Genomic DNA, 20,861 nt, shown 5'->3' with positions numbered 1-20,861 from the left:
GTATGTACGACCCAGTATTGTAATACACAGTTACGGTAGCAGCAAAACGAAAACACCTCTAGTTAAATATAATTTTAAAATATTATGTTACAGACTCTTCTCTGCTTATGATCTAATATTGAAACACTAATCGCGATCATTTATCCCAAATAATGCAATTTGAAACATATTGCGTATTTATATATCGATATATTATATAAGAAGTAGACATTATACGAATTTGCTTTGCGTCAATAATTCTACTTTCAGTACCGATATTATATGTGCAGATTATGCTTCATGTAATTTGAATGCTAAACTCCTTATTAACAATCTTTTAGATAGGCGGTGCAAACCGATTCAACATTTAATTTAATATTGTTTTGCTTTATTTTGAGAGATCAATTAATTATATGATTCATACTTTATACGCTGTAGTAGCCAGCTCTATTAACGCTTCGTGTAATTATATATACGTGAAAAACTACGGTAAAGAGTATGATACAAAAAAGAGTACGTATTTATATCTCTAATGTGAAAAATATAATTTATGATTATTTAAACGAAACTGTTCCAGCATATATTCGACTTTTGTACTATGCACAATGTTGCATGTACTCGAGTAATATTGCTATGTACCACCGGTGCATTTATAACTAGCTTATAAGGTAACAAAAAACTAACGCAAAATTGTCTGCGTTGTTGCGATAAATATTAATATTAATTGCATATGTATTCTTATCAAGTTTTATCCCGTTCATATGCAATATAATATAATTCATTAACATTACAGCGGTGCTGATTATGAAAGATTATGATATTTAGAAGCTATTCATTTAGATGATGTTAGAACGAGAGAAGATGATTCATCATTTATTAATATATTAATTATTTTTCTCCTTTCTTGTTTGGTTGTATTGTTTTATGTTTTTATTTTCAGCAAAAACAACCTGAGTTTAGAGCTTTCTTGTAATATCATCAACCGCCTATTGCAAAGTGTCTGTAAGTACGGCTGTAAAAGAGATTAATTAGAATTGATGTTAAAATTAATACCGACTAATGTCTTATATCTGAATACCACAAAGAGGAAGGAGTATATAATATTAATATATTAATAGTCACATGTCATTTATGACTTTTTTTTTTATTTTATATGCGCTTTCTTTTTATTCTCTCTATTCTCTGTTCTCTCTCATTTTGTGCAAAGAAATCTTTCGAAATATCTGTTTAGTTGACTATTTTTGTTTTTTTCGTTAACACCCAGGTTAACCTTTTTCTTATTGATCCATTTACTTAAAATTGAAATGTACGTGTAGATATATTCTGCTATTGTGGAGATATAAATGTGTAAATACATCTGAATTATAATAGTTATTATGGGCCATTATATAGAGCAACTTCGTATATAATCTAGTTTAATATTACTTCATTTATTTGGAAAAAGAAACGTTGCAACAACTGTATGTCACTATATACATGAGGAATATTGCGTATATGGCAAGATTAATCTCACACAGCAGAAATATTCAAAATATATCAAAGGGATATTCTGAAGATATTGTGATATTCTTAGAATATCCCTGTCATATATTTCGAGCATTTCTGCTGTGTGGGACATGTTCTTGCAGCTTGGCAAAACGTACGATAAAAAATTCAATATATCTAAGTTCTATGTATATCCCTGTATATATATTTTTATGGTACTGACTAAGCATTTCCTTTATGTACTGCGCTTTGCGTGATAACTGAGGATTGTACCGAAGAGACATTATACGTGAGCCGCATTTCTTGAACGATACGTGTAATACATAAAAGTAAACAAAATAAATAAAGTTATATAAAACGCTCGTTTAATATTAATAACAACAATTACAATACAACACAGTCCAAAATTACCTGAGCGATATGCATTCCTAGATATAGTTATGTAGCACTATGTCTCTCCTCACACGTGTCAATGGTCATGTAATAAAGTAAACTATACAATATGCTTTCTTATCGTAGTGAACATATAAATTACATAATCAATTGCTCAATTTATTACTTGCACTTTTCACTAACCACATTTTTGTTTCTGATTCATAGATAAAAAAATTGTTAACTATCTATCGCGTCATTAACCATTTTAAATATTAATTTAAATTATTAATAATTACATTTTATATCGCTGTTTTCGCAAGAACAGAAATTAAAATATGCAACGACAATACAAATCGGCATTGCGCATTTTAATTTCTCTATACAAATTATTTCATCTATATCAACTATACGGCACTGTGTGTGTATGTGTGTGTGTATGTGTATAGTTCTTTGATACATTGATAATACATAAAATGCTTTTATAAATTTATTAGTCTTATTTTACCAATTGTTTGCTTATCAGAAACCAATATTTACAATTATCCGTGTGTATGGCCATATGTGGAGAAATAGGAGAGATATATATAATTGAGATATGTCTTTTCGTTAAGCAGGAATAAATGGGAATCTTAAAATAAGCAACTTTATCTTAAAATTAACCTATAGCGTTTGTAATATGTATCGATCACTTTTTTTTCTTAGCCGAGTAAAATATACCAAGGAGTTTGTGATTTAATTTTTGCAGGATGATGATTTCCGCTGTCCTCCCCCTGTAAGTGACTATTCACATCTCACTCTAACATGTATTGTACATTAATTTCTACTAACGAAATTAAAAACTAGATAAAAACACTATGTACAAGGCTTTAGACCAGTGCACAGAATTGCTTGGTACTTTCGAAGCGAATTTGTATGACGGCCCGTCTACATGGGTCGCAACAAGCAAAACGCAGATCGCAACATGCAGAAATTGATCAATTACAGTCGTATGTGAGGAAAATCGACTATAATTGGTCAATTTCTGCGTCCTGCGATCTGCATTTTGCAAGTTGCGACTTAGGTAGACGGGCCGTTACAATTTCAGTCGCGCTTGTGTGTTCAGTAAACACGTGGAGCCCAACTTGGAAAAATATTCAAGAGCCGATAGAGTGAAATAACGTAACATGTCATTATTAATCGCAATGCGACTTGCATCGATTCTAATGTTACGAGTATGAAACGTACCATTGTTGAATCACGAGTGGCAAGAAAGAGACAGCGAGAGAGAGAGAGAGAGAGAGAGAGAGAGAGAGAGAGAGAGAGAGAGAGAGAGAGAGAGAAAGAATCGAGAAGTCTCTTGTAACGTGCAACTACAATCCCAGGCACTGCTCTAAATCATTGCAGTCGAATTAAGATATTTGGTCAGAGACACTCAGGTCGTAAGTTTCGACTTGAAGTAGTATCACTCCACTTTGGATGACTTTGTTTCTACGTTCTTTTGCACCGGTTTCCTCAGCAGATGGTTCTTTATGTTTTGGAATGGCGTGTCGAACAGCAGTGTGAGGATCATAGACATGATAACGATCCATAATATTTCTTTGAAGTTCACCTGAAAGAGATCGCACGCCAACGCACTGATCAGATGAAAACGTTGAATTTATTCGATGATGTTTAATCGAATATACGTTCAGTTTAACAGACGTCGTGTAGCGCAAGACGACTCACTATATACCCGATGATGTCGTATTCCATCGCAGCGCGCGTCCGCCCAACGTTGAAGAAGAATATCGGGAACTGCGTCAGGTAGACCGCGTAACTGAGCCTCGTGGTAATGAGGAATCCTCGCCAAGAGAAGAATCTACTCAGGAAACCTGCGAGTGGTCGCGTCGTCGCGTTACTCGGGTAATTGCCACGAATTATCAATTCTACATAATTATCGCGCCTCCGTGCGGGGCTTTACCGTTCGAGTTGCCGGTGTGCTGTGTTACGATCACCCACAGGAAGAAGGTGCACCAGCCGATAGGAGCGAACGCGTTGTAGATAGCCGCGTCGATCGGATTGTACACGTAATCTATCAATCCCATTTTCGAGGCCCAGGCAAAAATCATCACGACCAACACGGTGGACACGGTCCAGCCTGCGTAAAGAGTTGTCTGAAACCGTCGGAGATCAGAACTCGTGAGAAGAGTGAATCGAAACAGGCTCGATGCGACGACAGTCGCCTACTCACTGAGCTCATCTTGAAGTCCTTCGGTAAGTTCCTCAACAGATAGCCCATGAAAATGCCGATGATGTACACGGTCAGCCTGTGCGACGGTAACGTGTAGGAGTAATTGGCGGTGTCAAAGAGTTCCCTGATCCTAGAAAGCGATAAATAAAGGTGTACACGTTTATCTTTCCTACGGAGAGACGTGCAAGTTCGTATGCCCTGCAAATCCGAATTATTATCCGTATTATTTTGACACGCATGAGCGTGTAATTGTGGCTGAAGTTTTCTCCACACGTTTCTGCTCGTCTTGAATCACATCGTTTAATTCGTTTGGGCGTGTGTTAAGTGAAGTTCAAACGAATCCAATGACGTGATTCAAGGCGACCATAGACCACGTGTTTATGCGTGTCAAGGTGATCCTCCGGGTTTGCAAGGTGTACTTACGACGTGCCGAAGTATATGTAATTGTTGAGGTGTCTGGTGTACATGGCGTAGAACCTCATTATCGTGGATATCGAGGCTACTATCACGAGTACCAGCGCGCCGATCTTCGGCCTCTTGTACAGCAGCAATACCATCAGAGGTGAAACCGCGAACAGCTGCATGTCTATGCCCACGTGATGCGTGTGTGTGAGACACTGCAAGTACAAGAGAAAGACGATGAGCGATTGCTATACACGCTGAAGAGCTCGACATTTCCGAACGTTACGCCTTGCGCTCTCGCGAATATCTCCGAGCGACGTTCGCATAATCTTCGGGCCATCCTCGGATCGGATGTCTTTCTCTGATCGCTTCGTGCGCGCGCGCACGTTAAACCTCCCTTTTATCCCGCTGTATTACCCACCATATTCTCGAATCCGAAGTAATTGTGGATAAACAAGAAATTCCGCCACCATGTCTTCTTGCAAATGTTCGCGTGATGGCTCACCACCAGGTTCCATTGCGGGCCGGAACTCACGTACGGCAACACGTGGGTGCAGAACAACACCAACGCTCCCAGAGTCGGCACCAGCCTGAGAAGAAAAAAAAAAAACAGGACGCGTGCTCACCAGTGGGAAAGTCGCTCTCGCGTGTCTTGAACTTGAACTTGATATCGTTACCTCATCAAGCGCGAGAAATATTCATTCCTGATGTTCAAAGACCCGCTTCTCTGGAGTCGACCGATGAACGAGTAGGCCGTTAAGAGGCCGGACATCATGATAAACGGGTCGGTGTATAGACTGGCCGCTCGCGCGATCACGGTCCATGGTTTGCCTGAGAGCTACGTCCAAACTCTGGTTACTTATCGTCGAAATGGTAATGGTAACTCTCCGCGTCCTCCGGTGAGGCGCGGAGTACAGTTATTTTTGTTTATGCCTGCTTGCGAGTACACTCACGCTTGCGAGTGCCCGCGCAAGATGTAACTTCGACATTGCGCACTCGATGATGGCGTAACAACGTACCTCGGTCATGTAGGTTCGATTTATGTAGGGATCGTAGAACACTGCCATGCTCTTGTGGGACACAATCAGCATAATGCTATTCAGAAATCGGATACCGTGCAGCGACGCGATGTCGCCCTGCGGTCTCTTCAGCGACATCAATTTCTGGAGGTTGCGCTTCAAAGAGAACGACAGGAGCAACTCGCTGGCCGGTATCCTGTGATGATCGTAATAGGCGCCTACGAGAGTCAGAACGAACACGGTGGCGATGAGAAGGCTGAAAAGCGAAAATTCGATCTAGAGGAACCGAGGCGAGATCTCTCCTCTCGCCGTGAAAAAAAGTGAGATTATTTCCTGGATGGTCAGGCACATTCGTCTCGTAGACGAATCTGAATGAAGACAAGCAGAGGTAAGGAGCATTTGTGTTCTCGCAGACGAGCTCCCGTCAGTTTGTACTTTAATTTACACACTTTTCACGAGACGTACGTCGCTGAGACGCGCAAGCAACGTGCGCTCGACGTGATTCAAGCAAACACTCTCGATCGCCGCACAGTGGGGCAAAACTGACATTTTTTGTTCAAAATGGTCTAGAGACCTCAAAACTTAACAAAATGAAACAAATATTTTTTTTAATTACTCGTTGAAAGATAACGAAGAAGACTGTCTAAGCCGATTTTTGAAAAAAATTCAACCCTGAGGACCTACAACCCTATAATCCCATTAGAAAAATACACAATCCAATAACGAAAAACCACAACACACAAATCGGTAACTTTAACTCTAGAACTCCTTCATCCAATAGCTCAGTAACACCAAAACTATTAAAACATACAACATAACAACCCCATAACCCAAAAACTTATAACGGAATAACTACAAAATCAATTACTACAAGTGCTGATAAAATCATAACTCAATAACACCACAAACAATAACTCCATGACTCCATATAATCAAACTGAAAACTATAATAACTAACTATAGTAACTTTGCTCATAGTCTAGTACAAACCGAATTAGCTACACTTTTCAGATGAAAAAGTGTATTCAGGATGTGCCACGAGGAGGCTTCAAGTCCGATTTTACTGAATCTTAAGTTATTGCAACAATACATTCATATGTAGTATGAATATATTGTTATACATTCTAAATACAGTATATAAAAGCTTGGTTATTAAGTTATAGGATTATTGGGTAACAAAATAACTATTCTATATGGTTATTGCAACTTATTAAGACATGATATTACGAGGTTGTTGGATTATAGGGATATTCAATTATGGGTTATTGCGATATACGGTGGTCAAGTTATGGTTTGGGTTCTGAGGTTATTGAAGTGTGAGGTTGTTGGGTTATGGGGATATTGTTTATAGTGTTATTGGGTTATGATTTTATCGTCACTTGTAGTAATCGATTTGTAGTTATTCCGTTATAAGTCTTTGAGTTATGGGGTTATTAAGTTATAGGGTTGTTATGTTGTGTGTTTTAGTAGTTTTGATGTGACTGAGCTATTGTGAGTGAAGGGGTTTTAGAGTTAAAGTTACCGATTTGTGTGTTGTGGTTTTTCATTATTAGGTTGTGTATTTTTCTAATGGGATTATGGGTTTATAGGTTTTTAGGATTGAATTTTTTCAAAAAATCGGCTCAGACAGTCTTCTTCGTTATCTTTCAACGAGTGATTAAAAAAAAAATTTGTTTCATTTCGTTAAGTTTTGAGGTCTCTGTACCATTTTGAACACAAATGTCAGTTTTGCCTCACTGTGCGCCAGTCTCTTACCTGATGACGATGCCTGCTTTCGGCAGGACGAACTCCTCCTTCACCTGGCACATGCTCTCCTCCACTTGCAGCGTAATCTTGAAGCCCGTCTGAGCCGTATACTTGGCAATAGCATGCTGAAGAGAGTTCTTCACGTCCTCAGCTGTGCACGACGCAGGCGTGCACACGGCCCAGTTGATGGTGTTAAAACGCGGCACTCTGTGGCCTTCCTGAAATACGAGGATCAAGCAACTCTTTATGCATAAGGTTTCGCGTAATTTCGCGCGAATTACACGCGAGACAGCGTCTTCGACGGTTTTACAATCGCCTCGCGCGACGATCAGTGCGCTAATCGCGCTAACGTGCTCTCGAGGATGCACCTTGCGGAAATTCATCAGAGCGTTCGATTGAGGGACGAGCGACGCGAAAGAAGACATTCCATAAATCATGCTCGCTCCTCTGAGACTCCTGAGTTGAAGGCGCGCGGAACGAACGATGTGTGCGATAGATAATTGATCACCTTTAGGCAGCAATAATTTATGCGCTTGATCTTGCCTGACGACATTAATAATGACGGGCAATCGGCATTAGCATTGAGACATTATGCAAAGTCCAACATTGTGCAGCAAGTCGTTGCGTTCCGCTGCGTTACGTGATAACCGGTTGTGATCATTGTTGCGATTCAGATCTCGCAGATCGCAACGGTGTCGCGCAAAAGTAGTCGCGTAACTTCCTGCATCGACGATATGATCATACGGCCGCCTCGCGGTATTTCTGCTGCTGTTTATTAATAAATTAATCAAGAGCCTCCATCGCGATTCAAGTACGCCGTGGGATTCGCACGATCGCGACCTATCGGCGGAATATCGGAATAAACAATCTTCTCTCTCGTCCAGATCGGACTTTAGTCAGCTCCGGCATCTTTTTCGAGCTTCGGTGAGCCAATTTTTTTCCCCCTCGAATGCCGTTTTCGAATGCCCGTTAAAATTCATCGCGCGTCACGATCGCTTCTTTGCCGATCACGAGCGCCTCCTCTCTTCCTTCCCCTCCTTTTCTTCTTCTCGCCTTTTATTCGCCGATGTCTCGTTTACGGCTGCCTTTCAATTTACATAAATTCTGCGCGTATCAATACGTCCACTACATATTCATCGCAGATTAAACGTTTGTATCAACGACACTACTCTCGGGTCATTAGAATGCCATGGACATTACGATCGTTAGAACTGACTTCTAGGAACTAACATCTCCCTCACTAATATCCCGTTGATTACAGGCGATGCGCGTTCAGTTATTCAGTTCTCGTAATCAGCCCGAGACGTTGCGTAATTTATGATCCGTGAATCTCATCAACGCGGGTACCGTTTCATCGCGAAATCCAACCGGACAATCGGAGGTCCATTCGGAGATGAACTGTATTTCGCCGATAAAACGGCTGGAGAATATCTAATTCTCCAAATTGACCTATATCATATTCATGAGTTCCGCCGGAAGGAACGCGCAGCGTCGTCCTGTCCCGCTACGAGATGTGAAATATCAAATACGCACACACGCGTGCGCTCACCGCACGCACGGCCGCGGTACACATGTGCGCGAGCGTATTAATGACTCTCATCCCGGCGACACATTGTTTCGCCGAAATAAAACGACATTGCGTAACGCGGGACGTCCGTCCGCGCGCATCGCGAAATATCGTCGCGGGACGCGATGGCGCAGTGAAGCGAACAATCCTCGTCTCTCGCGGAGTCCACGTGGACGGCGGCGACGACCGTACGCTACGGATAAGATATCGGAATGTGCGTGATTTACAACGCGATGTCCGCCACATGACGAGCCGTCTCACTCTGTGGTGTGTGTGTCGCGTCGCGATTGCGAGAGACGGCCGCGTTCTCGCCGAATACGTAATTGTACTCACGTCGGTGAGATTGCTGCGGAACGCGTAGTGCGAATGCAACAGGCGGTGTAGGTACTTGAGATCGGGTCGGGACTGGTCGACGTCGAGCTTCAAGTACGCCAGACAATACTGGCCTCGGATGCCATCCTTGCCCTCAACACCGACGCACTCGTCGAAGTCGCCGAACTGATTCACGTTGCCGCTCAGCAGGCCGGACGGCACCTTCGCGGTCGCGTCGTACACTGAAAATGCAGCGAGAACAACTGCTTCAAGACTGAGTCGAGTGGACGGAATACGAAGAGCGATTTCGTTCAATTCGGCTCGTTTAGCGTGTAATCGCGGCCGTCGCGCGATTTCTTGCTTCTTCTTCTCAACGTTCTTCGATTTTCCCCGCGCGATTCCGCACGCGTGCGGAGTTGATGCGAACTTTAGCGGTCTGTTCTTCTTCGGAAGGCTTTCTGAGTGCACATTGGTGCAACAAGTCCCTCGAAGAAGGACAAACCTTGAGATGTACAGCCGATTGCAATGGGGTCGGACGAACGCGACGTCTTTTCCGCGGGCTACGAAAAGGACAGAAAGAAATCGTGCGGCGCGATCGTTGCCAAATCCGGCGTGTACGGAATAGAACCTTGGCTTCTAATGTTCCCCGGTTCTCTGGTGCAACATTTTGTGTTGTCGCCTGTACCGGTCGCGAGTGACCGTCGAGTACAAAGGCTCTTTTTGGTTTTTGGGACGTGCCTGATTTGACGGTCACGTGGACGAGCTGGGTCTCGCACGGAGAACAATGCACGGTCGAGTGAAAGAATTTCATGGCGAAGCACAAATGGTACCGAAATTCCGATGGAAGTTGTCGGGATTCGGTCTAAATCTTCAAGACTTTTCGCTCCAGCTCGAACTTGAATGAGTTCCGTCGGTTTTCCAAGCGGTCAAATTTTCCGGCTCAGATCATTTCGCTCAATTTTTTCCGTCTAGTTTGACTGATCGAAATTTCTGGTTGCGGAAATCTAATATTCTCAGTCGAGATTTCTAAATCGTCGGTCGGTTTCGCCAGAAAATTTATCTACTCAATCATTCTTTTCTCTCTCTCGCTCTCTCTCTCTCTCTCCCTCTCTCTCGCTCTCTCTCTCTCTCTCTCTTTCTCTCTCTCTCTCTCTCTCTCTCTCTCTCTCCGTGCGCATGAAATGAGACCTCCGCGATTGCCGTTGGCTGCCAACTTTAATGCCTCGACTCACTTTTGAGAGCCCACAGCGTGAATTTCGCGAGCTCCTGGTGGAAGATGTCGGAGTGCCGCTTGCATTCCGCGCTGACGCGCCCGGCGCCAGGATCGTACGCGGGGAGAATCTGCAATAATCTGCGCGCCTCGAAGTCGATCTTCTCGGAGAAGACCTCTGAAAAAGGAAAAGAAAACGAGGAGTTGCCTCGGACGTCTTCGACGTCGCAAGTGTTCGCCTACCGAAAGGTGAGGAAAGGATTTTCCCCCATTGTCCCCCCCCCCTGAATCGGCAGGTCGCGTTCGCTCGTCTGCGCGCGACGGGGAAGGACTTTCACACCGTCGTCCCCTCGAATTGATACATCGTCGGGAATTTATGTAAATCTGCGGCTACATGGCCTGTATACGAACGCGAGAAACGTGGAATTTTATCAACGTTTTACAAGCCTCGCTCTGTCGTTGACATTGACACGCTAACGCAAGAAAATTATCGAGAAGGAGAGAGAAAGACGTCCCGTTGCGAACGGCGATGAAATTTACGAACTGACGGATCCATAACATCTTCGACTAGGATCAACGCCCGTTTCATAAGCCTCACCGTTACGCAAAGCTCATTTGTGGAATAAATTGCGTCGTTTTTTTTCTTCCAAGTCTTCCTCTTCTCCGGTCTCTCTCTCTCTCTCTCTCTCTCTCTCTCTCTCTCTCTCTGTCTCTCTTTCTCGTACATACGCAGCCAATACGATTTATAGCCGCGAGCGTGATTTCGAGAGAAAAAAAAACGAGATCGGGGAAATTATACATCATTTCACAGACGAGACGGCAAGATTGAGCCGAAAGTTGCGTAAGATCATCGATCCGCTGAAGGACGTTTATAATTTGTTACGGGATTAAAGGAAAGGTCAATAGACATCTCGTAGTTCATTTCGGAGAATTCTCCCCGATAGTCATCGAACCGGCATCAGCATTAATCACCGAGAACGTATTCAGTGAGAGAAAAAAGAAGAACACCAGTTGTCAGTGCAAAGTATTTTACGACACGGTAAAAATCCGATTGATGTCGGATAATCGCGTCGGTCGAGACGTCCGAGTTAATTTTACGCAACGTGTTGCGTCACACCGCCGGCACACGTCCGATGTTATAGACAGCTCATTCATCGTTTATAGTCTCGCAGGAAGACGGGAAACGCCACTACCTGTTTTCTTTTACTTCTGTTTTTTCTTCTATTCTTTCGATGTTAGAAGAGGCGGTTTAATGTCCGGCCCGCGGTTGCGCCGGCTCGCAACCTCGCGCGTATAATGCTCGCGCGGCGAACGTGACCCGGCTGTCGTGTCGCCAACAACCCGGCGGTTGCCGTGCGAATTCGATGCAAACGGATTTTAAAAGCGCGGACACGCGTGACGACGCCGTCGTAGAAAGTGCAACGCGGCGCACTTCGATTATCTTGCCGTTGCGTCACGAGCGCTTAAATTCTGCATCGATTAAAGCCGCGCAACGCGCGCTCCGTCGCGCTGCCAACGCGACTCCTCGAAAGGCTCCTCGCGCGCGAAAGGTTCCTGCCGCTTCCATCGTTCGATTGTCGTCTTCGCGAGACGGGCCCTCGCCGCTTCGTTTCACGACAATGCAGCTCGTTGGCTGCTATCACCGCGGCGAAACGCGGCCGCGGTTCGCGATATCGCGCCTCCTCGTTGACCCGCCTTTTCCACGGCAAACGGATAATCGACCTGGTTCCCATTGCTGTTTCATCGATACGCTCGCTCGCGGTGCTCCATGTGTGGCAATCGGACTGAAAACCGAGCCGGACGTCCAGCGGGACGTCCAAGCGCCGCGGTGTCGAAACTGTGCCGGTGGTATCCGAGCGAACGGAATCACTTAACGTCCGCGGTTTGTTTGCCCGATCGGCTGGCTGCGTAACTGCATAAAGCGCGACACGAATGTATGTACTTACGGCGGATGAGGCGGCTCGTACTCGCCGCTTTATGTCGCGCAGGAGAACCTCCGTTGACATCTTACTTTTTTTTCCATCCCGCTAGGCGACGTTTGAAGCAATGTTCGATGGTGCATCGACGGGTGACCGCTAACGCTTAGATTGCCACAGTGCCGTGTTAAGAAACTTTGAAATCCCTCAGCTCGTGTTACTTTAATATGCTAATTACTCGTATTTATTACTCGGCAAGAGTCCCGATGAATATTTATGAAAAACCTGCGAGAGTCAACGTCGCAACGTCAGCTGCCTCGCGCGGGATCCTCTTCGCACGCGCGTCGGCCGCGGGATATTCGGCGGGCAACATTTTAATGAGCAACATTTTAATCGAGCAGCACATGCGGGACATGCGGAATAATGTTACCACCCATCTGCATTTACACGCGCGTTACCGTGCGTGTAATCATGCGTAATGGCCGTTCAGCGCACGTATACAATAACCACTCGTCAGTTTCGGCTCGCGGTAAAACCCGCAGGTGACACGATTTGCTTTGCATCAACATAATCAGAAATGACGGGAAATCATGGACGCGTACTCATGATCCCGCGGTCGCGCCGCGACGGCGATTTTAGGGTGCGCAATGACACGACACGGATATGTCGGCACGCTCGCGCGTGGTTGCGCGAAAGCGACTCGCGGTGAGAGTGGGTTTATTTTGCCGCCGAATCGCTCGTTTTTCTGATACGATACGATCGGACGAGAATGAATAGTCTCACTCTCTCGATTGGCACCGTACACGATGGTGCGCGTGGTAATTACAGGTATTGGAATATTCTCAGAGAAAAACATCGAGTTGCAAGTGTGTGTATGTGTGGGTCGAAGCGCATCAGAAAGTCGCAAAACGGCGGAAAGCCGCGACGATAATCGTCGGCGTTAATTCCCCGTGCAAACACGGCGGCGTTACGCCTTGCCATCTGGTCGTCGATGATGCCTCGTTGTGCAAATGACTATCGTGCGCGTGCACGCGGCCGGACCGTAAGGACCCCACCGCATACCTGAGGATACGTGTGCTTTTATTATCCTGCCGTCATGCATGCTCGTTGCTGGCTCGTTGCTGTTGGCTAGCAGCGGTTTCCTCTTATTTGCGAAAGCTCTGCGCGACGGCTAATTTCTGAACAAACGCTTGTGTCCATTATCTTCGGAAAAGGTGTGTTTCTACACATGTCTGCACGGAATGTAGCAAGTTTGAAAATACTCATACTCCGTGGAATGTCCTTTCATCGGTACTCGACGAGCGCACGACTTCGCGCTCTTCGCGTTAATCGTATCGTGCGAGCGCACCGCACCGCAAATTGCGTCCTTGCCGTACACGCGACCGCGCTTTCACACGTTACACCTTGGTGCGACGCAAATGTAATCACGAAGCTGAGGTAACCTTTAGACACCTTTAGACAAAGGTCTAGGCGTGCCGCCTCGTCCCTTGAACTCTCGAATGAGAAGTATCGCTCGCTGATCACTGATCCTTCTCGAAAGATCCTCCGGACACGCGCGATCGCGTGCTTCCTGCCGCAAAACGGATTCCCGAGGGGTTAGAGTAGCGATGAACTGTAATTACCGTTGACATATTTACAATTGCTTCTGAACGGCCGATCCATTAACGACGACCCAGAGAGCCTACTAGGGTCGTGAAGGCATATCTCACACTTTCAGCCAGACTCGGCCGTTCGTATGTTAATATCCTCGGATATGAATTCGCACGTCTAGACAGGAGGCGAGCTATGAAGGGATTTGTATAATTATGTTTATTAATAAGCATAAGGTATCTTTTAAATCTCTAAAAAATATCTTTTTCAGAAATACAAGACATCTGGAGACATAGCAAAATATCTTTTAGAAGTCTAAAAGATATCTTTATGTCTATTTGGGCAGTTTAATCAGCTTTCTTTTTTGATATTTTTGCTTTCTTTTTGTTATTTTCGAAATATCATCATGTCGTAAATATTCCGATGATGATGACCCTAAGCTATTGATCTGCCGCATTCCTGGCTCCCCTCTGCATCTGGCGATACCGCGTCTCGCGTATTTGACGCGTCGCCCGTTGTGTAACGTGGTCAACGTTCATCTCGCGAACCCATTCGTTAACACATACACAGAAAAAACACAAAAAGCCGAGAGAAAGGAAAAATGCTTAGCAGACGGTGGCGTCAGCCCGTGAGACGAAAAATTCATGGCGTCGATCAATGGCGGGCTTTTACCGCGTTTTGCATATGGCAATGAGCGAGGATCGCGCGACGCGAACGGACTCGACAATATACGATATTGCGCGCGAACTAATGCCTAATTAATCCGCTCGCACCTCTGCAAAAATCGACCCGTGCTAATCATAGGGAGGATGGCGGATTTCAACGTGCGTGTGCGATCGCGTTACGGACGCTCGCATGGACGCTGTGACGTGTGAGAAACAGTAATCTTGGTAACGCCATTGGCAGAAGAAATTGTTTAACCTAATAATAGGTGGGACTGAGCAAAAACGAACGACTCTCGTTGAGTCTCGTTTTAAGTGGTTATCTAATATGTAACATATAACGCACAATGCGAAGTAATCGGTGAATTATTTCGCGAGCGCGTATCTCGGCGTTAAAAGTTGTGAAAAAGCGCTTCACTTTCCCTCTGGATGTGTTATCGAAATTTTCGTTTGAGATCGATTGCTAATTAGGTCCCTCGATGGAGCATCCGATAATTTCCCGGGACCCGGGTATTCGTAACGTCTTTATAGAAATTGCCTGTACTTGCTTTATTCTACGATAATTCTCGACGTGTTGGGACTCAACGTGTTATCGGGCTATTCTCGCGTAGCTGCTTGCGCAGAAAAGGAAAAACGTGCCCGAGTATATGACTATCATTTAATGTGGCAGTATTCGGTTTGTTTTTTGTAGAATTGTACAATTGTTGTAATTCTGAGCCGTACGAGCAGATTTGTTTGGACCGAGGTAACATGTTTTCTCGGTGATAAAATCGCATTAAATAACAAAAAAAATTGGAGACCGAAATGTCAAGGTGCTACGTCATTAAGATGGTGCAACGTTAAAACTGGTTTCTCCTACATCAATAATTTTTGATCAATGCCTGCAGCTGCGGTAATACTGCAAAAAATTGTAATCGTTAATCCGAACGAAAATCGGATTTTGCAACCCGCTTGCGGTAACAACTCAAATCGAACGAACCAGTCATTCTCAGTTCCGCGATAGATTCGGAATTCGCCGATTAATATTTATGATGCCCAAAATGATTTATAAGGACGTGAAATAGCAGACGTGAGGCTATTAAAAAACTGTCTGTAAGAAGGTAGACTCACTGCAATTATGAGTGAGTCAACTCGTCTTCTTCGTTCAAGAGTTTCAGCTCGAAAATTCCTTCTGTCAAAGAAGTCCTCCCGAATCGATACTTTTCTCATCCTTTTTTCTTGCGCTACATATATCGATGACTCTTCTTGAAATCACAAGTTCAGCTAATTCGTTGAATTACGCGTCAAACGTGTCCTCAAGTATCTCGATATTGTTGTACTGCTTGCGCGCATCTATCTTTTTCGCGATATCTACCGTCAAGACAAAATTTGCCGGACGCAGAAATCATGTTGTGTAACATTAGCGTTATCTTGCGATAAACGCGCACGAACCATAATGCTCGAAGAGTGAACAAGATTGGAGCAACTCCGCGGCGTATGAACCGCTATCCGGCATCGAGTACCGCTCGTATTAATCGTCGGCATTGAGATATAGCGTGGACCAAGAGAAAATACGGCTGAATCGATTTTTTCACTATTTACATCTGACTCGATAAGTAGTTCTTCGGCATTTTCGACGCGGTAGTGTGATTGCATCCTCAGGTCTATCAAGTTCCGGACTCGTTATTACGCGAATCAGCGTTTTCTTGCACAAGCATCATGAGTCATCCTCTTGATTCAACGAAACGTTCGGATTGTTATCCATTATGCGCAATTAATTATATTACAAAGACGGATTGTTAAGTGAAGAAAACTCCAATTGATTGGAAAATTGAGTACTCTCATTATCTTTATCACCGTGTTAAAAAGTGTTAAACTTGCTACTAGGTTCGTTACTACGCCATCGAAGAAACCTTCAACAAGAAACAGCGAAACGATTTCTGCGTTCCACTGAAAGACGTTCTCGCGAGTGATTCGGCGTTAATATTCTCGCAGCTGTTTCTCGTTGGTAAAACGTCCGAAATAGAAGAAGAGAAGAAAATTGTATGTCACCGCGTCGGTAAAATCTCCCGCTCAGAGCGTTTTTACACTTCAATAGCGTTAAATTTTACTTTTTATTCTTTTTTCTTCATTTAATATGTGAAACGTGTTCTGGTTTGTAACGTCGCATGGAGCGAATAAATGTGGCAAAATAAAGCAAAGTTCCGAGAATTTACGATTTTGCCGCACAGACGAAATTGCAGCAACAACAATGAGGTATATATCCCTTTCTGTACGAAGTTTGTAATGATATGACATTTGAAACTCGCGCACATACTGATGGATTGCAAAACTTCCCGGAAAGTCTTGTTACCGACGTTCGGTCTATATTATCATAAAAATCAGATGTTGAAATTCATGATCAATCGAGACTACTTTCTCCGTGGAAAAAAGAAAAAAGTCCAGCTTGTCCGTGGAAATCTGTTAGAACGAAAGACATTTACAAGGTATCTGAAAATCTGAACTGCCGCCGGGCCTCATCGCGGTGGAAAGACTGTCGCGCAATAATTTGCGAAGCGAACCGGTTCGCAGAAATGAACCGTACCGGTTTCCGGATGATAAATCGAATAGATCCGCGCATAAAGTAGATACATTTTTACAGCGCCCTCCTGAAACTGAGGCGCACGGCCGAAAAAAAATATTGAGTTCCGTTGTTTATGAGCGCGAATAAAATCATTGACACGTGTAGGCTGGAATAACGATACGAGCGTATTAGTCGATCGAACTGGATATCGATACGACCCGATGTCCGGCGAAATCGTACCGGCGCGACCATACATTTCGGATTACGGCGAACTGTTGCAAGTCACACATTGGAAACTGTTTCGAGAGGATCATCCTTACATAACGACACATTTAAAAAGATAAATAAAATAAATTAATATACATTTGAATTGCACAATGTGTCGAAATGTTATGTGGAGCATAATCGTAACATTTCAAATATGATAAATTATTTTTTTTTTCGAATCGTATTTATATTTTATATTCGTATTTATATGTAGATTTATACAGAGAAATCAACTGCTTTATCGGTGAATTTTGAATGGAAGAACACACACGCATACACGCATGCACGCACAAACACACACACGGTGAATGGAAAAAGGAAATGTTAATATCGTGGGCGCTCGATATTGAAGGACATTCGTGAGCTGAAAACAATCGGAGCAAGCTCCCATATTGAAATTCGTAAGATTCGGCCGCTTTTGTTGCGTCCCGCGCTATAGCAGTTTGCAGTCACGTTCGCCGATATGTCGGTGCATAATGCATACGATACGACGACTAAAATCACTTTCGACACGAATATTACGCATGTCGAAATAACGAAAGTAGTTTTGCCTTCTGCCGTCCGTTAGGCGAGGCATGCTGATGCAGCCCTCATTAGCCCGCGGTATGTCAGATTTTTGGACGTCAATGCGCCGGGCAAATAATCCGTCTGCGACTGTAATCCGTGGAATATCGCGAGTATCTCTAATCGGCGGAGCAATTAAGGCCGACGCATTTTCTGCTAACGCGACGCATTTTTCGTAGCCGGCCTCGTTGAACGAACGTTAACACACTTTGTCAAAGCGCCGTCGATTGTAACAGTTATTCGATAACGGAGCCATTGGATCGACAGAATGACATTTCGCAAGCCTGACATTATCTCTCTCTTTCCTTTTCTTTCCGTGAAAGCCGTAGGGATTTATATATTTTTTCCAGTTCACGTTGAATTCACTATCTTGACGAGACAGTGTCTTGTGTGAATCAGAGTTTCGATTAGGAAATCTTTACTTATTATTTATTTATTCTTGGTCTATTAATTTTTTTAATTTACCGCTTTTTGCCTTTTGGCCTTCGAGCTTTATTACCAGTCGATTTCTTCGGGACACTTACCAGAATGGAGAAAAGAAAATCGTTACCTCGAATCTCTGTTACGCACCCGCGGGTCAACGTGACATGCATTCGACGCGCAGCTTGAGTAAACGGACAGTCTTCGACCTTTATGTGCTAGCCGTGGTTTTCTTCTATTCTCTCCCGTCGGATTCGCAAATGAAATTCGCGACTGCGCTACGCTGACGGGACGTCGTGAACACTCGCGATCGCTCCTTTTGTGGACGTCGATGTTTGACAAGATGAATACGGCCGACGAGGCGGCCGCTGACAAAGCGCTCACCCGAAACGCGAGCTACGTGATTAATGAAGAGCTAATAGCGCCTTGTTCATTACGAAAGTGTCGAGTATTGTGTGCATTTTTTAATTAATCGCCAACGTTTCAAGTATGAAATCGGTGAAGCACGAAAATGGTGCTCAACGTTGCTTTCTGTTGCGTAAATCACAGGGATTTGTTAACGTGCCTGTCAATGGCGCGTCTGTTAATAACAACGTTTATTTACGCGTTTGCTCGTGACGCGAACTGTCCGACGCTGAGAATATGTCGCGCACACCGAGGAACGCTTCACTTATTCACTTAGTTCGACTGCGTCTTTTAGATAGAATAGAAAACCGCGAGCGTGATTCATTTTTAAGATACGGCTACGTAAGCAACATCTTGCCGGCGTGTATCAGTACTAATTGTCAATAACTAAAAGAGCCGAGAATTTTTAGCGCATTCACCGGACGCGGAGCGTATGCATAATTAAAACTTTTCGCGCTATTTGTCCCATTTTTGTAGAATTTTTTCTTTTGCACGAGGTGTTTTTCAGCATTACCATATTATACATAATGCATAGACGCATAATGCGTAAATCGGTGAAATGAATAAATAAATATATACAAAATATAAACAATAAATACATACAAAGTATTACAAATGAATACATTTTTTTTGTACTTATTTATTTAAACGGGAAACGAGAAACAGAGAAAAAGAGAAAGAGAGGAAGCCAAGAAGAGAGAAAAAGAGATCAGTTACATTATAGAAACATTTTGACGACGATAATGGTTAGTTGAGTTTAACGATACTGTTGTAAAACCACGACAACATGGCGCGTGAAAAACCGCGCTAGTCCCGACTTCACGAAAGTGCACGCCGAAGGAGGACTCCGAAGGACTCACCGTAATGCGGGTTGGTGTGATGCACTTCCGGTCTGCCGATGCTCCATATATCCTTGTCGGTGTCGAGCGTGTAATTGCCGAGGCTGCTGATCAGCTCGACGAAGGTATAGTTCTTAGTCGTGTCGGTTTTGTTGCGCGCAAGCATACGTAGTATCTCTTCCTCTTCGAAGGTGCCGAAATTCCCGGGCGTTAGGACGCTTACCTCGCTGGCGCGCGACAAACCGATTAGACCAAGAATCGCCCAAGTTCTCAGGAACGTCCTCATTCTCCTCCCGTGATCGGCGAGATCCGCGTCAGAAAGCCGAAAATTCTCCCTACTCGAACTTCCACACCGGCTTGTCGTTCGCGCGGTCAGAAGGATTCTCTTTCCTTCCGTCTTGCGCGATTCCCAGCGGCAGTCGTTCCCCGGAAGATCGACAGCGCAGCTAGCACGACGATCAGAGCGTGGTCTAACGTTCGCACTCGCGCAATCTGTCCTCAGGTAATGCGAGAAGGACTCATGAGGGATCCTCGTCGCGGCTTCGTCAGGCAATTCGGTGTTCGTTCGAGTCGCCGGGGAGGGGGGGGGATGTTTCTCGGGATCCCGAGCGGAGGATCGATCGCGATCAGGCGCAAAGATCCGATCGGGGAATCGTAATCGTGAGTGTTACCGAACGTCTCGCGGTCCCAGCATTGTCCGCCCGTTCGAAGGTGAGCTTTACGAATGATCGCGGCACTATCGCGTAACGACGAAGTCACCTGCGGCCACCTTACGAACAGGGCGCCGCGAAGAGGGGTGAATACTGTGGCCGCTTGTCCTCTCCCACTCCTCCACGTTCAAGAGGACCTTGTGTTCAACGAAATGAGTGAAGAGATGTGTGCGAACGACGGGAAACATCGCGGCCCGGGTCACCCGGATCACTCGGTGATCCGAGTGGGCGATATGACGATATCGTTTTACTTTGAAGGAAAGACGGATCGACGTTTCATTAATTTTTCCTCTTCTTTTTTTCCTGTACACTTCAATACCTCCCTGTTTCGCAAAGATGAAAAGCCAAGGGAGAAATTTTCTGTCTGAAAGTTATTTTCTGCACGTCAAGCGGTTCGCGTCCGTCAACTCGGTCTACAATCGCGCGCAGTAAATTTACCGAGAACCGAGAACCGCGGTCTTTTTCGTAGTAATTAACAAGTAATTAAAGACAAACTATAAAATTTGTATATACGTATATGTATATACAGAATGATCCGGAACAATTTCTTGGTCTTAGTATACCATATTCTTGAGCAAATTATAAGACTATTTTTCCTCTTGCAAAATGTTAATTACCACCGATGCTTAATTACTGAGTTAT

General features: G+C 44.4%; 1 protein-coding gene across 1 annotated transcript; it reads right to left on the bottom strand.

Annotated features, from left to right (window-relative positions):
* Positions 1 to 1,704: 1,704 nt before the first annotated feature.
* LOC105180508 (O-acyltransferase like protein) lies at positions 1,705 to 19,795 on the bottom strand. The gene is made up of 12 exons (XM_011136599.3): positions 19,531 to 19,795; positions 10,327 to 10,482; positions 9,116 to 9,336; positions 7,225 to 7,433; positions 5,470 to 5,725; positions 5,128 to 5,288; positions 4,872 to 5,040; positions 4,472 to 4,665; positions 4,049 to 4,178; positions 3,779 to 3,971; positions 3,544 to 3,689; positions 1,705 to 3,427 (listed from the first exon to the last, which is right to left on the bottom strand). Exons 1-12 carry the CDS (start codon positions 19,793 to 19,795, stop codon positions 3,281 to 3,283), a joined length of 2,247 nt encoding a protein of 748 aa, XP_011134901.1. The 3' UTR covers positions 1,705 to 3,280.
* Between the last annotated feature and the right edge of the window lie 1,066 nt (positions 19,796 to 20,861).

The sequence above is a fragment of the Harpegnathos saltator genome, unplaced genomic scaffold (genome assembly GCF_003227715.2).
Source record: "Harpegnathos saltator strain DR-91 unplaced genomic scaffold, Hsal_v8.6 scaffold140, whole genome shotgun sequence".
NCBI classification, from domain to species: Eukaryota; Metazoa; Arthropoda; class Insecta; order Hymenoptera; family Formicidae; genus Harpegnathos; species Harpegnathos saltator.
This window is presented reverse-complemented; position numbering and strand designations above follow the sequence as displayed.

Bases quoted from the DNA above. Each gene is read 5' to 3' on its own strand.
- LOC105180508 (XM_011136599.3), bottom strand. From the start codon at position 19,795: ATGAGGACGTTCCTGAGAACTTGGGCGATTCTTGGTCTAATCGGTTTG. The intron at 7,434-9,115 runs GTGAGTACAATT...CTCGTATTTCAG, and splicing joins TCCGCAGCAATCTCACCGAC to GAAGGCCACAGAGTGCCGCG. The intron at 4,666-4,871 runs GTGGGTAATACA...TTGTACTTGCAG, and splicing joins ACTTCGGATTCGAGAATATG to TGTCTCACACACACGCATCA.